Source organism: Sceloporus undulatus, chromosome 4, assembly GCF_019175285.1.
Source record: "Sceloporus undulatus isolate JIND9_A2432 ecotype Alabama chromosome 4, SceUnd_v1.1, whole genome shotgun sequence".
NCBI lineage: Eukaryota > Metazoa > Chordata > Lepidosauria > Squamata > Phrynosomatidae > Sceloporus > Sceloporus undulatus.
The window spans coordinates 148,335,408-148,352,554 of NC_056525.1; the positions used below are offsets into that span (position 1 = coordinate 148,335,408).

At 36.5% G+C, this 17,147-nt stretch overlaps 1 protein-coding gene across 3 annotated transcripts in view; it reads right to left on the minus strand.

The window, feature by feature from the left end:
• DENND1B (DENN domain containing 1B) overlaps window positions 1–17,147 on the minus strand; it is a 223,955-nt gene that overhangs the window by 19,216 nt on the left and 187,592 nt on the right. For 2 of the 3 annotated variants that reach the window (XM_042463240.1, XM_042463238.1), the window contains 4 exons: window positions 15,937–15,977; window positions 15,368–15,436; window positions 7,852–7,908; window positions 6,942–7,052 (listed from right to left, as the gene is read on the minus strand). In XM_042463240.1, the coding sequence (XP_042319174.1) occupies window positions 6,942–7,052; window positions 7,852–7,908; window positions 15,368–15,436; window positions 15,937–15,977 (278 nt within the window). The remainder of the gene's footprint in view (window positions 1–6,941; window positions 7,053–7,851; window positions 7,909–15,367; window positions 15,437–15,936; window positions 15,978–17,147) is intronic. The other variant, XM_042463239.1, reaches the window with a different exon arrangement.

The following is a 17,147-nucleotide window of genomic DNA, read 5'->3' on the forward strand; positions in this document are numbered from 1 at the left end:
GTTAGGCTCCAGGTAATTGGGAGAGGGATTTCTCAATAGTCCTTCAGAATTCTCTCTCCCAGGGAGAAATGTTTTGCTATTTTTTAAAAGTAAAATACTTAACATACATTTTTACTATTTTACATTTGGTGGAGTTGTGTAGTACTAGTAAAAACATTAGCTGCCGCTATTTACATTTCTTTAAAAAAAATAACATTGTGGTTGAAAAAGCGAAACTATACATGTATTTCATGTATTCTAGAGTTTTCCTAGCTGCCTTGTGAATTTTGCTTCACCAAAAAAGAGGGTTAAAAGTCTTTTAGATAGATAGATAGATAGATGCATAATGATAACTGTGGATCATCTCATATAACTCTTGGGAAAAAAGGAAAGAGAATGAAATGCAAAAGTGTTTGGGAATTTCACCGACTTGATTCCTTGTTCCACTTGTTCTGCAAAGATCCTTACAAAACAGATCCTAAGAACTCCACTAATGAAGAATTATTTGTGCTTCTGCTTCTCTGCCATGGAATTTCTTCCTGCCAGATGGGGCAATTATGATAAACTGGTGTGTATGTGGATATTTTATGTATAAGACAGTGATAATGAAAGCCAATGATACTAAGAACACCTAGGATGTAATAAGTATTCATAAGCGAGGCAACTGTTATGATAAAAAGATTATGACAGAAACAAATACTTTGCTTCTGGGCTGTAAAGAATCAAGGTTCACCATGTGGTTTCACTGTCTATATATTTACAGGAAAACATTTACACCACTAGAGGGCAGTCTCGTAATTTTTTCGATATAAGGGATTTTTCATTTTTAATTAAAAGATACAGTACTCTGTTTAGCAATATAGATGGATGGATCATAACTGACATACAAAGACAAAAGATTCCGCCTTGAAACAAAAATAACCCCTACCCATATGAATTGCACCTATCAATTATGCCCTCCTTTGTCAAAAATATTTTGCTAATTTACCATTTTTTTCAGTAAGAAATCTTTTCCTATAGATGAAGCACACTACTAAACCGTGGGTTCAACACTGCTCAGTGTTACTCTATATGACATCTGTCACATATAATATTTTATTCACATTACTTAAATTGGTAGATAAGGCTTAATGCTGACCCACCATCATGTAGAATTTCTGGCAGGAGACTTCAACCACAGAAAGATATGAGTATTGTATGGTTATTCCAAAGCTTTCAAACAAATCCATTTCTGATTGAAAACTTACAAGCATTCCTTTTTCTGTTTATATTAAGGTGTTGAAGTTTGTTTTGAATTTGTTGCATGCAGTCTTCGAATATAGGCGCGAGTCACCCCAGGAATGAGTTTTATTTGCTCATCTTATCCTCCCCCACTCCCTTCTTAAATGACAGGACATGAATGTACAGAATACGGCATTTCTGGGAGAGGGGGGATGGTGAAGAAAGAAAATCAGGGAGGTTCCTGGTATATGGGGACACCCTGCTTTATGAAAGTAATGAACGTGTCAGCCTGCAGACAACTTACCATGTGTAAAACAGCAGTCACAATGAATACCTTACAAGTCAAAAATGTATATATGTGTTTGTTTTTAAGAAATGTTAAACCATGACCTATTCAGGGATAAAACATGAAAATACTAATTCAGTCAGATTATGCATGTAACTTAATAACACAACATACAAGAAAACACTGAGGCAACTGGGGAGTGGTTGATTAAATTATTGATTAAACACTATTTTGCTGGTGGCATTTCACATGCTGCAATCTGCTCTTAATTGTTCAAGATAGGATGCAATAGACACTCCAACCAACAACATTCATTCAAACAACATATAGTGGCTTTTATTGCACGTATTGAAGCTTTGATGAAATGCAGTTTTAATAAATGAAGGACATTGCATAAAATTTATGGTATCTTTATGAAAAGGGATTTTGATGCATATATATTTCAAATATTTCCGACATGTAGGAGTTCTTGAAAAATGTATATTGCACTCATCAAATGGTTCATTTGACAATATATATATATATATATATATATATATATCACAGCTACAAGTTACAGTATGCCTCAAGGTACAAATCCTAAGGATGGCTATGCTAATTATTATCAAGTGCACTTATATACAGTATGTGTCACATAGGACTGTGCCAAATACATGAAAAAGCCTTATAAGCCAGCTACCCCTCTCAAGTGAGATAATACTTCAGATAAGAAATACTAGGGAAACATATTTATGATAGCAACTAGATCTGCCAAGACATTTTCCCTTGTTCTGGCTGAAATCCCTGTTTATAAGTGATGCTGTAGAAAGAGAATCATATTTTCTTTACCTACTTAGCTGAGGAGCAACATAAATGGACACTAAACAAAATTATCCCCAGTGTGTAATCTTTCAAGAATCTGAGATACATGTATACAGTCGCCCCTCCTTTTTCATGGGGGATCCGTTCTGGACCCCCTTGCGAAAAAGGAGTTACGCCTATATTCAAGCTCCATCGGCTTGAATATAGGCACGCGGCTGTGGGAGCATGCGTGTGCGCACCTTGGACATGCTCCCCATTATTTCCCCCTTCATTCGTCCCTCATGCATAAACAAGGGACGTGGATTCCAAAACCACGACAACGGAGGGAGGACTGTAGTTTCTTTTCAGAAAGAGACAGACAGACAGACAGAAGCCATACCAACATAACAAAATTGGGACGAATGCTGAAAAATATCTTAATCTGCTTTCACTTCCCTTTTAAAAATATGTAACTTTACATTTATCACAATTTTACATTCAACCTAACTTTTACAGAAGACAGAACAATTATTGGTTAGTAATGAAGCCACGAAAGAGTTAACAGTAAAATACATGCCAAGGTTTTAATAAGGCTTAACAATAAAAGAAGAAGAAGAAAGCTTTAGCCTTCCACTTTCACTAGAGTTGGTGGTGGTGGTTTTTCCCTTGCTTAGGGCAATCCATCTGTTAATTTTGACTTGCAATGCGGTTAAGCTTTCTCTTTCTCCCCCTCCCTCCTCTGCACAGCTACAGCCAAACAGCCAAGAATAGCTATGAGGAGGCTGGCACATGTCTTACAGAAATAGAATAATTATTTTCCAAATGTCTTAGGAAAAGATCAATCGTGCATTTTCTTTGTGTGTTATTTTCTTTGGAGGGGGGAATCCTCACCGCCACTTGCAGGAACCTATTAAAGGCATAAAGAATCTAATGCAACAAACTACTTTGTGGATAAAATTATCAATCACTTACTTTATGTACAAGTAATTTATAAAATCACTGCACATATTAATTCATTTTTCAAAAGTCTAGCATTGATTCCACAATAGAAAGGGAGGGAAAGAGATAGAAATCTATGCTGGCTGTGATAGAGATTAGTAAATATTCATTGTTAACAACTGATCTGCACTGTGACCAATCTTGATATTCTCACTGGGACAAACTGGCCTTGTTTTCAATAAAAGCAGAGAAGTAGCCTCTCCCTTGAGCCCTGTTAGACTGACGCTGCAGTTGGAACCGTCATCTTTACACAAAAGCAAAGGGGCTGGGTTTTAGAAACGCAAAGCCTAATTGGGAGATCTTCATGGCTGTACCCTTGACATTTTTTAAAACCTCATAAAAAAACAGGTAATAACTGAACTAATTAGCAGACTGGCATACAAACTAGTGTTGGTTGCTGTAGAAAGCATATTCATATTTGGCTTCAGAAAATGACAATAATACTAACAACATCACATACAACTGCATTAATGTGATGTTCAACAATGGAGATTACCTGGTTTTATATACTATTTTATAATGCCAATATATTCAAGAGCCTGGCACAAATTTATTAATGCACTCCTAATTTTTTTAAACCTGTAATGCATTAAAGCCCAATCTCAGAGCTAAGACTGAAAATATATTATGATTCATTTTTAAATTTCAATTCTCATGTTGCTTATCCTGTGTTCCCTTGGAAGATGCTATGTATAAATATAAATTTTGAACTAAAATACTCAAACAGTTGCTGAACAGAAATCAAAATTAGACAAGTCCAGCAATGAAAACATTATTTCATAACCCATCCCCATCACTCAGATTTACACATGATTACTTAACTAGCTAAAGATTTCTAGGCTTCATTTCTGTGTAAAAAGCAGTAAAAAGGAACTTAAGACTAGGAAATAATATTTGGGATCTAGCAACAAAATCCTTTCCTTACTACTACAATTCCAGTGTCCTTAGCTAGCCAGTCATTAAAATAGGGATAGCTTAATTATTGAGTTTAGCATAAGGTATAGGATATACTGCTCTTAACACTTGTCCAAAAAGATGTAAAAATTTAATAAATTACACATTCTGCCAGCATACAGTTCTCAATAATGAAGCATTTATAATTTGATAAGATTGGTTCCATTACTAAACTATTAAGGTGGAAAAGCTGGTCGAACTAGAAAATAAATCAGGACATATTTTCTCCCCCCCCCCTTTTTTTTTTAAAATATAAATCAGTAGATATTTTCAAAATGCAATAGATGCAGAAGATCAGCATGAAAATTCAAATTAGAGCTACAGATTGTCAATATACTTTTCTGTAAAGGAGCCATATATTTAAAATAATGGTACCACAGATTTTGCAATATCAGTTTATAGAACACAGGAAACTTGTGGTAGAAAATGACATGCTAGTTGTCACAATGCTTAAAAGTGTTAACTATACATTTACAGTTCAGTTTTTTACACATGTACTATTTGCTTTCTCAGTTGTCAATATATGAAATATTTACAGTACTACATTTTCTGCAAAACTTGATGCAGTTGTGTTTATATGGAACATACAGTGGGAAGCCACAAATGCAGAACTGTATTACCACTAACTTGAAAAACAATCAGTAAAACTGAATATAGCCACCTTGCCTAATTAAAATACAAGTGCCTTAATGCTCATAGTCTTTGGACTAAGACAGGGCTAGGCAAAAAGTAGAGCTGGCATAGGGCCAAATCTCTGGAGAATTTACAGTAGGTCAGCAAGGATTTCTGACTCCCAAATATTTAATAACACAGCAACAAAATTACTCCCCTGCCATCCTAAATTACTGTATATAGTTGAAATGAAGCAAGCTTGAGGTGATAACTGGGACTGAGTTTCCTTCAGTTCGTGTGTGTGTGTGTGTGTGTGTGTGTCTTCAGGTTACCTGTCAAATTATGGAGACCCCATTAATTTCACAGGATTTTCATAACCAAGTAACCCTCAAGGTGATTTTGCCAGTTTCTTCCTCTAAAATATAGCCTACAGCACTGGGTATTCATTGACAGCCTGTCATCCAAGTACTACCCAGGGCTGACCCTGCTTAGCTTTCAAGATTAGAGACAGGATTTGGTTTTATACTCAAAACAAAAGCTCAAGCTAAGAATTATTTAATTCTAGATATGTGTTTTTTGCACCATGTTCCTGTTGGTGGATCTAAGAAGATATTAGAAAAATCTGAGGTCTGCCCACCCCTAAACAGTTTCAACCAGTATGCCTAGAACTGCTGCTCACAACTAATCTGATGCTATGCTCCCTTGCTGCTACACTCAGATGTATCCTGGTAATCCCACAGAAATTTTGGGAATGACCTAAAACTCAAGAGAAACAGACAGTGAAGACACAGGCAGAATACCATGGGCGAACTCAGTGGTATCCTGCCCACAGATCCTCCCGTTGCCAGCCTCAGTACTTACTTGGGCCAGCGTAGCTATGAGTCCATGTTCAGAGGCCCACACACTGTTGAGCAGTGGAACAACTGCCACTGCAACCTTACCATGGCCGCCATTCTCTGTGAAGGCTCCACTGTGGCCTGTGAAGGTGGAAACAGAGCTCCTGGCTTCAACTTCATGGCCAGGTGTGCCTTTCAATGTTGCAGGCCACAACTGGGGCCTTCACAGAGAATGGTGGCAGCAAGTACAGCAGAGCAAGGTGGCCTACAACATATGAAGATATCTCAGTAAAATACAATAAGTTATAAAATATTAAAACAAATTAATTTAAGACATCCACTGAAACACCTTACAGTGCCACATTAATAAAAATTATTAAAGCATAGAAAGTCCAGCACTTCCACTTATATGCAGTTATCAATACTTCATGCAAATAATCATATTATAGCAGTTAATATTCAAGATTGCTATGAATGTAAATAATATCCACATGCCATTTTCCATGTGTTATAAAACCATAAAATGGTTTTGTAACTACATGGTATTTTGGTGCCTTAGAAATATGTACATATACAACCAGCTTCATTTATATACCACTTCATACTGATCTAACAGTGTCTAAGCAGTTTACAACTGTCAGCTAATTGCCCCCATCAATCTGGGTACTCATTTTAGTGACCTCGGAAGGATGCAAGCCTGAGTCCAGCTTGAGCCTTGGCTAGCAACCTTATGGTTTTGAGTGAGTGGCTGCAGTACAGGCATTTAACCACTGTACCACCAGGGCTCTTATTACAAAATGATTACTAAAAACCATACCCAGATATTTTTATCTTGAGTCCCCTTAAAAATAAATTTTAACATACCAAAGAACACAGTTTTCTATTTTAAAGTATGTTTGTATATACTTTACACAAGGAGTGAACATAGTTCAGTGTTAGACCTCATACTTTGGATATAAAAGTAACCAATTATAATTGCTGGTGTTGAAATTATCTCAGGTGGCAGGACTAGAAAAGTATGGTGATGCTGGAGAGTCACTGCTAGAGAAGACAACACTGGGGTAAATTAGAGGTGAGCAACTTTGTGGGGGCAGTGGCCAATTTGCTCACCCTTAAGCAGGAAAAAGTAGAAATCTAGTCATGCACGTTTGTATTCTACACTCATTCTGAACAATGAGAACAAGTTTCATTTCTTCAATGTTTTCCAATGGGAAGAAGATTTTTTAAAAAAAATGTCTGAGGTAGTGATAATGAAATATTAATGTGTGGCTTACCTGTGCAAGTCGTCTCTTTTCTGTATTTAGTCTCTGTGGGTTGGGCAACATGTAGATTGGAGTGTATTGCACAAAACCTGAACTGCAAGTTCCATACTCATCTTCTGTTTCCTACAGAACAAAAGTTAGGATTGAAAAACCTTTATGCATGCACATTCATACATACAACACCAGAATTATTCTGCTCAAACAGATGGAGAAAACATGTCCTAAGAAATCCAAGACACCGCAAAGATCTTAAACACTGTAGTTCTATGCTATAGCTGCCAAATCACTTTTCAGCTAGAGGAAGTATTCATTCAGGAACAACTGTAACCCAATTTATATGTTTTGCTGTGAACTTGAGAAGGAAAGCAGTAATATTAAAGCTATTCTTTTAACAAATGAATGCTTCAGTTAACAAATAAAAACACTAATCCAAAGGTACAAAAAGTATCTTTATGAGATGCTTCCAATAGTTTTATATTGTTGCTCTTGAAAGTCAAAGAGGCTTTAGCATGCTAAAGTACTGCCACCATTTACAGATCTCATGAAACCTAAACAGACAACTACACTTTCTAAATCACATTTCTCTGGTAAAACTCACTTGCCTTAAATTCTCAGCTTGAAGCAAAGGCTTCAATTGTGATATCAAAGCAATCAGCTTTATGAAAACATACATCCTGTTAACGTATCTTTGAAGACCTCTGTTTTTCCATGATAAATATGCAAACAATAAAGAGATTATTCAAGTGGATGCATGGAATGACAGATAGTTGCCAGAGGGCTCGTTATAAAAAATGTATTGTTGAACAAAGGGCTAAGCATATTTCAAAAGTCATTAAAAACACAAATCTTGTGGGATTTGTAAGGTATGTGCTTCAAAATGAAGCAAGAAACAAGGTAAGAAATTACAAAGTCTGTTACATACCTTGTGTTTCAACTTACTCTTCACCTCTTTTATTCCCTGTTTTGCATGATTTTTTGCCTATGAAAAAAGAAACAGAAAAAAGAAGTAAGTGAATTTGCAAAACAATGGTTTGAAGAGTGCACTCTGAGATGAAATTTAATTAGAAATTAAATATCTCGCATTATGTGGTATAATAAAGGGAAATTACTTCCTTTGTTAATTTCACACATGATTGCTAATAAGGTCTGAGAGCGGTAAGAGTTGAATTTTGGCAGATTCATATCTGGATTTCAAGAATACACTAATTAGGTCAATACTTCAGTATTTCTAAGATGTAAGTTCAACCACCTGTTGAGTGGGAAAAGGTTAGGTTAGTTGTGTTCCACATCTTAGCTGTTTCATGTACCAGAGTATTTCTCAGTATTGCCAGCTTTCATTGAATTAAAAGAATCAGTTTTTATTCCATTTTTTGGCATTTCAGCCTGAAACAAAATGAAAGTTATAGTAACAGCAAGTGCATTTCTATACTGCTTATCAGTGAACTAGCAATCCCTAAGCAGTTTACAATGTGTAAGCCAATTGTCCACAACAAGCTGGGTACTCATTTTACCAACCCACAAAAGGATGGAAGGCTGAGTGGACTTTGTGCCTGGGACTGAACTCACAACCTTGGGGCTGTGAGTGATTGCAGTACCCGCATTTAACCATCGTGCTACCAGGGCTCCTTATATCTCCCTTTAATCTGGAGATAAAGTAACCATTCTTAGAGGCCATGTAATTGCACACACATTATCTAGGCAATGAATGCATTCTCCAAAAAAGTAGGGGTTCATTTAAAGAGAAGCAAAAGTAGTTTCATTAGGCACTCATTTGGATCCAATTTAGCTGTTGGATTTCCTACAATTGAAGCTCCAATGTATAGTAGGGTTTTTTGTGGTTTTTTTGCACAGCTTAGCTACTGGGAAAGACAGGTGTACAGGTCACTTTTAGAAAAAATAGTGATGTTGATATGCTGCCATATAACAAAATGTTGTCAATATAGTTCACAATCTTAATAAAGATTGAACTGTAACAGGGACCGCCCCTCACAGTTACAAGGACTTGGGGACAGAAACGAGCTGCAGACAATCCATTCCACTAAGCTGGTATTCTTAAGAAAGTATTCTCTCTCTCCACAGAAAGAGACTGCAAGCAAATGAGATGTGCATTCAAGGATTTCCAAAGATTATACCGGGGTAGACAGCGTGGCAATCTATACATTTTAGAGTTACAACTTCAATAACTCCCACAGAGTATAATCAAAATCCAAGGATCTTGGATATTGTAATCAAGTTGATTACACACTCAAGTTTCTTCAGCATAAATACAATGTGAGAGTAGAGTACACCCAGTGATTCAATGGCTGAGTGGCAAATAAATCCCATGGATTCAATCAGTCAACTATAATATGGCCAGTAATTGAAGTGAGGCCAAAGAGTCCTCTTTAGTGTGAAGTGTAGTGTGAAGACACTACAGCACAAATAAGCAGCATGCACACTCCTATGTAGCCAGGCATGTGCATTCTATGTGCATATTCCATTTTAAACTATGCAGTGAGGACAGACTTCTAAACTGGAATACACATTTGGAAATGCATTGCTATAGAAAGCATGAATAGTTCTACAAGTCTACACATAAGTCTCTCTTATCCAAAATGCTCAGGACCAGAAATGTTTTGGATTTTGGAATATTTGCATATACATAATGAATTATCTTGGAGATAGGATTGAAGTCTAAACATGAAATTCATGTATGTTTTGCACACACCTTATACACATAGCCAGAAGGTAATTTAATACATATTATTCTTAATAATTTTGTGCATGAAACCAAGTTTGTGTACATTGAACCATCAGAAAGCAAAGCTGTCGCTATCTCAGACAGACATATGGACCATTTTGGATTTTTGAGAATTCAGGATTTTGGCATTCCAGATAAGGGAAACTCAACCTATATGGGATATGATTTGTGCCTAGTGTTTCAGTGCAATGAGGTTTAGTTTAAGTACAGGCAGGGCCTGTATCTTTGTGGAGGCTGAGTGAACCTTGGAAAAGCCAGTTACTGATAAATATGGTGTTTTCCCATGGCAAAGTCTGAGAAGCTGCCATTTTCAGGTCCCACTGCATTGCAGATAATGTGTCAGGGCACTGTGGGGAAATAAAATAGTGTCTGCTCCTGCTATCATGAATAGCAGCAAACACACCAATGTAGAAGGGAAGCCCATCAGAGAGGACTTTGCCAGAGGATCCTTGCAATCAGAATCTAGTAGTGTTTATAAAGATAGGCAGATCCAGAATGAACAGCCTCAGGAATATAAGTGGCAAAACTGAAGGAGTATATCCAGTAGCGCAAAAAAGGGAATCATAATTTTCAACCAGTCTATTAATGAAGTGTATATAAATTATAAATGAGCACATGAATACACACAGTGTCTTTAATGTATTTACCTGGATTATTTTTCTTCATAAGTTCACTATGTATAATTAAAAAATCTCTTTTAAAAATGAGATTAAGGAACTTATTTATTTATTGATGACTGGGGCCTCAAAGGAAGGCTGTGATTTGGGAGAATAATTTTTTCAGGAAGGGAAGTCTCTCTTTCACGTTTGACATTTAGGGATGCTTTACACACAACCTCTCCCAATGGTCAGACATCATCCATGTAAAATGAAGGAGTACAAAACTTACACCATGCCATCTGGCTTCACTTCCGGCAAAGCACCAATTTCTGTGCCATAACTCCTTAGGACAAGCCAACTATTTTGCAGAGGAGGCATCTTTAGTATTAAGACTAATTTAGCCAAGCAGTATGTAGCTACAGTTCTCAGGCATGTTGGCACCAAAGCATGTTGGTGGTGGTGTATGTGTGGCTTGCTACTGGGAGAAATGGCAGTAGAATAGAATTGCTCTGGGTACACCAGAACAATTCTGTCTGTCTGCACCCAGACTATCATAAAACAAATAAATTAAAGCAATTAAAACTGAAAAAATAGGAATAAATTAATCTGAAATATTAAGGGATGAAAAGAACTAAGAGAAAAGAAGGAAAAAAGATGCCATAAATATCCTCAGACTCATACATATGAACTTTCAAACCAAAGCAAGGCATCAGAGGGACATGACCATGAAATGGAGTCAGGTGCTGTGAATTAAGTAAATGGAAGCAAGGCTAAGCTGGTGGGTGCAGTAAACTGAGACATGAAAATATTGTTGAAACAATAAATGCCAATAGTTTTTTCTGGGTTTTTCGGGCTACATGGCCATGTTCTAGAAGAGTTTATTCCTGACGTTTACTGCCAACTTAAAAGAAGCTTTGAAGCCTATTGAAGAATTTGCCTGAAATTAATTCAAAGATTAAAGATGCAGAAATAAATGCAGGTGTGTGTCTTCAACAGGAAACCAGACAAACAGACATGCAAGCCAAAATGCAGGAAATATCGAATAAATGATGGAAAAAGAAAAAGAAATAATAGTTTTTGTGGGTTTTTCGGGCTATGAGGCCATGTTCTAAAAGAGTTTATTCTTGACATTTCGCCAGAAGCTGTGGCTGGCAACTCATAATCTGAAAAACCCACAAAAAAGTATGGATGCCGGCTGGAAAAGCCTTTGACTTCATAAAAGATATAATACTTGCAAAATATTTTCATAACTTTGTTGAGAAGAAGGTAAGGAGGACTTAATAATAAAAGTGGTAAAATGACTGCAGCAATGTGGCCCTGACACAGAAACAAAGATGATATAGGCCTGAAGCCAAGAGGCCGGATTGGGGCCGTGGCATGAGGTTGCTGCGGTCCCCTATCTGGCCAGGAAAGTGGCAGCTGCATTCCGCCCCTTAGAGGCAATCTGTACAGCCCCTTACTCTCCCTTCATTTTTGTTTTTGGCTTTTTATCTGTAATTCCAAATTGTTATTGTTGCAGGCTTTCAAGTCATTTACAACTTATGTTATAAGGCAAACCTATCACAGGGTTTTCTTGGCAACCTCAGAAGGGGTTAGCTTTTGCCTCTTCTGAAACTTAAAAGAATGTAACTTTTCCAAGGTCTCCCAGTGGGTTTCCATGGCTCTGTGGATATCTGAACCCTGGTCTCTGGAGTCATAGTCTAATGGTCAAACCACTATGCAATGCTGACTCTCTCCAGATTATCAACTGAAATCATCAATTGTCTATTATTAGCATGCACCTGGATGTTCAGAGATTTGGTCTCAGAGATATAGTGATACTCTTGGCTTCCCTATTATACCAAATATGGACTAACTTCATAGTTAGAAGTTTTGTAACATGTTTCTTTTTACCAAAGATGGGATCGGATATAGGGAGCGGTGGGGAAAGGAACTGGGAGGAAGGCACTCTTGGCAAGTTAATTTATAGTTAAAATGCTAATCAATAATTAAATGTTTCAGTTGGTTATATGGGTAAGAATATTAAAACCAATCAGTTAATTTGGATATTGTCATAAAACATAAATGACCTAGGCACACCTACAAAAAATATACCAGATTTTAAGACTAATTAGAAATTTGGTATTCTGTTGATGTGTAAGCTATACTTCAGATAAGAAGTCACTATCAGGACAGAACATGGAGAAACAGAATGTTTTTCAATAAGCAAGACAGTTAGACATAGTCGCATTTTATCATCCTATCTAAATCCTATTGAGATTAGACTCAGGGAAATGTGTGAAAATTGGGGAAGAAACATCAACCATTGAAGATATGTAGATGACACCATATTACTAGCAGAAAATACCAGAAGACTTGGAAAGACTACTGATGAAAGTTGAGGAAATACAAAAGGTGGGTGTGGAGAGACAATGACAGAACTGAATTTCAGAACAGCCAATCAGAATCAGGTTGGCAAAATGGTGGGGGTCTACCTGATGAGCAGCTATAAAAAGGACGAGCCATTGAGAGGTGATGAGTATGTTTTAGAACTGCCAAGAGTGCAGTTGGAACTGAGGGGTTAGCCCTGAAAGGAGATTCAGATTCCCATATAAGGAAGAAAGATTTCAGAAGAGCAAAAGAAGTCCTGTGAAATCAGTTTGAAGTGATACATGCTTTGAGCAGTGGAGAGCCAGTAAAGGGAAGGCTCAGACCCACATTATTCTGTAGAACTGTAATTCATGAATAAAGCTAAAGATTCATAGGATTTATACTCCTAATCAATTATCTTTAGCGGAAGGTGTGTGTAAACAACTAAAACACAGTTGAAGGGTAACTGAAGTCCTTGAGTGAACTGAACCCAAATCAATTTGGAACCAGTGAAATAATATACACTTTGTAACCACAAGCTTTGAGAACCAACTACTAAAAGAAATATTATCATAAGCTCTTTCTGTAAATAAAAGTGATTTTCTTCTTGTTCAGAAAGGAGTGGCCTGAAGTGATTATTCTGTAAAAACATCTGAAATACGCTATCAAGTATATAAGAACACTTAATAGTAAAGAAGTGGAAGAAAGTGGAAGACCCTAGGATTAGATTCATAGTTCTGAGGGAAGAAAAGTCTCAAACTACATAGGAAAAGGCAGGAGAGGAATCCTGTGTAACCCAGGACTCTCGGTTGCCACAGTGTGTTACAGCTGAACATTGAGAAACAAAAATAATAACCACAAAAGAAAAATATATAATGAAGACATTGAAATAGGTAAAGATTTTCTATCTAACCATTCTTGATTGAGTTATCAACCAAAATGAAGACTTTAGTCAAGAAATTAGAACAAGGTCAATAAAGGACAAAGTCAATAAAGCTTTAACACATGATCACATAATAAAATTTACTATGTATTCGGTTAATGTTGTTGTTGTTGAACATTTGCATACCGTATATTGCTGCCATACCCAAATGCATAATAAGAATGCAGGAAACAACATATAACTCCATCACTGCAATTGTTTCTCTAGATGCTTAAAAAGCTTTTGACTGCCTTGAATGGTGCTTCATGTTTGAAATATCAGAAAGAATGACTATACGGTAAGATTTTGTTAGAGGCTTAGTTCACTACATTAGTGGTCACAAATAGTAGTGCATGGAAATGGCTTGTACTTTTGCAGTCTTCAGAGTTTCACAGAATCACACAGGGCTGTCCCTTATCTCTGCTTCTTTTTACTTTTGCCTTTAGCTGAATTAATCAAAATATGCTAACAGGTGTGAAATGAAAAGAGAGAGAACATAGCATGGATGTAAATTTTGTTCCTCTCTTTCTTTTAGGTATTGATATTGGGACAGTAAACTCAAAAGAAATTTTAACCCTCAGTTACTCTAGCATTAAATATCTTCGAATGTTTCTGACAATGGACGTCACACACCACATTCTTACAAACTATAAACAGTTGTACTTGCATATTAAACAAATGTTAAATGATTGGGCTTTGTTTCATTTATCATTGTTAGCTCTTGTCAAAGCATATATTTTACTAAATTTTATAGTTTTATTTTATATCATATCCCTTATATCACAGCTAAAAATATTTAATGATAGGCAGGTAGATTTGAAAAGTTTTCTTCATAGGGAGAAAAATGAGACTTGTTAATGGTAAAAAATACATATCTACATCCCAAAACAGACTGGCCATAAATGCTGGATTCCAGTTGGCTTGAGGACGTGGCGTTTTGTTGGTGCACACCCCTAAGATGCCTGGAAGACACCCAGCGAATCAGACAGGGTCGGCTTCAAGTCGCTCTGTGGCCACAACATTTTGAGGACACATGTCCCCGGAGTGCCCAGGGGGTTGCCTAAGGCTGCCGAAAACCAACCCAAATAGGAGCAGATCTTTTCCTCTCCTATTTGGGCTGGTGGCAGAGGGCACTTTCAGGACTATGGTGTGTGTTTGCCTTCATGGCCGTCTGTTTCGATCCTACAATAATTTCTGGACATGCTCAACCTGGAGAAATACTATCAGGTATTCCAGTTAGTACAATTCATCACATTCATAAAAGCCAATGGCAAAAGATAGTGAGTTGAACTGAAAGAGATTAAAAACCTGTAAATAACTATTCTTTTTCTTTTTCTTTCAGTGTTTAGAAAGAAAAAGGAAAAGTCAAGTGGATTGCAACATTTGCATCTAAACTGTATAGATTAGATGGATATGTTTATTATTATTTTATTTATAATTTATAAATGTCTGGATCTTGATTTCTGTAATTATTTCAAAGTTACTATTCCGAAAATTAGAATGTATTTATAGCCTTTATATCTAAACATATAAAGGAATTATTGAAAAATTATATAGCTAGAATAAGAGCTCCAAAGCAGTGTTGTAATCAGAATTGGCAGTTAATACTTAGGACAGAAAAGTGGAATAAACTAAGGTGATCCCTTTCCTTTGGGTCAATAGCAATATCTATAAAAGAAACTACCATTCTTTCTGCCTCTGGTCTAATCTATTATTACACCCCCTTTCCTTTCAGGATGGGGCAAGTAGATGAAATAATATTTTGCAATATCTTGAATAAGAACAGGACATGCACTTTCTTGGGTAAGCACAAAGGAATACATCTTACATATCGGTATACTGTTCTCATTGCTGGGCTGGCTTTGTTCATTGCTGTGTTGATCAAGGCACCTCCTTTCTGAAATATATAAGATATATAAATATTCTGGAATATACAAAACATACTCTCAGCATATGTTAAACATTCTAATTCAGAAACAAAATGCTACCTCCTTGGTTGACTTAAAATGCATTTCCCAGTACCACCCCCCTCATATGCCACTTCTGCAGATTTCCACAGCTGTCTTTCGTCTACTTTTGTCTAGTACCACCCAAAGGCTGTAATATATCATTTCTACAGCAGAAATATTTATCATTGTACTCTAATGTAATCTTACAGGAAACAATCCACCAAGACGTTCTCCTTTCTAAGCTCTGATTACACAAATGGATGTTGTGCAGAGTAGCTTGTCCGGAAGTTCATTGTGCATATATTTTCATATCTATTGTATATATTCCCAGACATTTCCCTGTAAGTTACCAAACATGAATATTATCACACTGTAGTAGAGGATGGATGCTACTGACATATTTTCTACTGCAGATACCAGAGTATATAATACTGGCATATGCTCGTACCTTTACTGTACATACCCACTGGTGATATGATCTTGAATTTCCTAAAATGCAAATTAAAAGGAAAAATACAAACAATATTTGTCATATATTTATTTACACACAATCTTAACTTTCTACTAAATTTCAAAGATTCAAATTTCAGATACTAAACATGGTATTTCCTTTGGTTTTAGTTCCAATAACATTTATAGCTTTGCCTAAGGGAAGCTACATCTGATGTATCAACAAATTGCAAGGTTTTTTGTGTCAAAATACTGGTTTTATGCTTCTTTAAATCCCCTCAAAATATATTGAAATTTGGTTTTGTTTATACAGGTTTCAAGTGGGTGTAAGGGGTTATTTATTGCGGTGTTAAATGACAGCTTGCTTTCTTTCATTCTTTTTTTCCATCAACAGTAGCTACTACCTTTGTAGGTAAAGAAAATGAGGCAAATGGGAAAACTACAGACATATATATGTTCACTGGGTACTATTACTCTAATAAATTGCTCACAATGGTCAAGTTAAAATTCGATGGCTGAAAGAGGTAGCTTTGCTTTTGAATCTGTTTAGTAGAATAAGTCAAGATTATGCATTTACTTCTCAGATAATATTAAAAGTGAATTTAGTTTAATTCTGAGGCAAGTATGAAAGGCAATGACAATTGCTAACTAGATTTATAGCTGGAACATGAAAAAAAGGATATGCAAATGTTTCCCAGGGAATATGTGGAATTTATAACAGTCTTTCAAAAGCCTCTTAAGCACAATAACAAGGCTAACATCTAGAGCTGGGGTGGAGGTGGGAGGGAATTCTGTTTACTCTGCATTTTTTGGAATCGAGCCAAAACACCTCATATTAACCATTTCTATGGGAAGAGTAATCCATGGTGGTAAATCCCTGCCTTCAAATACAGACTTTGGCTAAGCAGTCGCATAGCAAGTGCCCCCTAGTAAAGAAATGGGGAGGGAGCAACTCATTGAGAAAGAACAAACATTACATGCATAAGACCCCAGGTTAACTCTGTTAAAAGGATCAGGTAGTAAATTGTGTGAGAGAGGTATTCCTTGCGAGATTGGAGGACTGCTGACAGTCAAAATGACAGAAAGTTAAATAATCTGGCCCAGTATGAAACAGCTTCTAGTGTACACAAAAGGGAGTTGGGGAGCCTCAATCCAGGTTATTTTTCTGCCACTAAATTTCATTTTTGTTCTCAGAAAATGGCTGGAAGA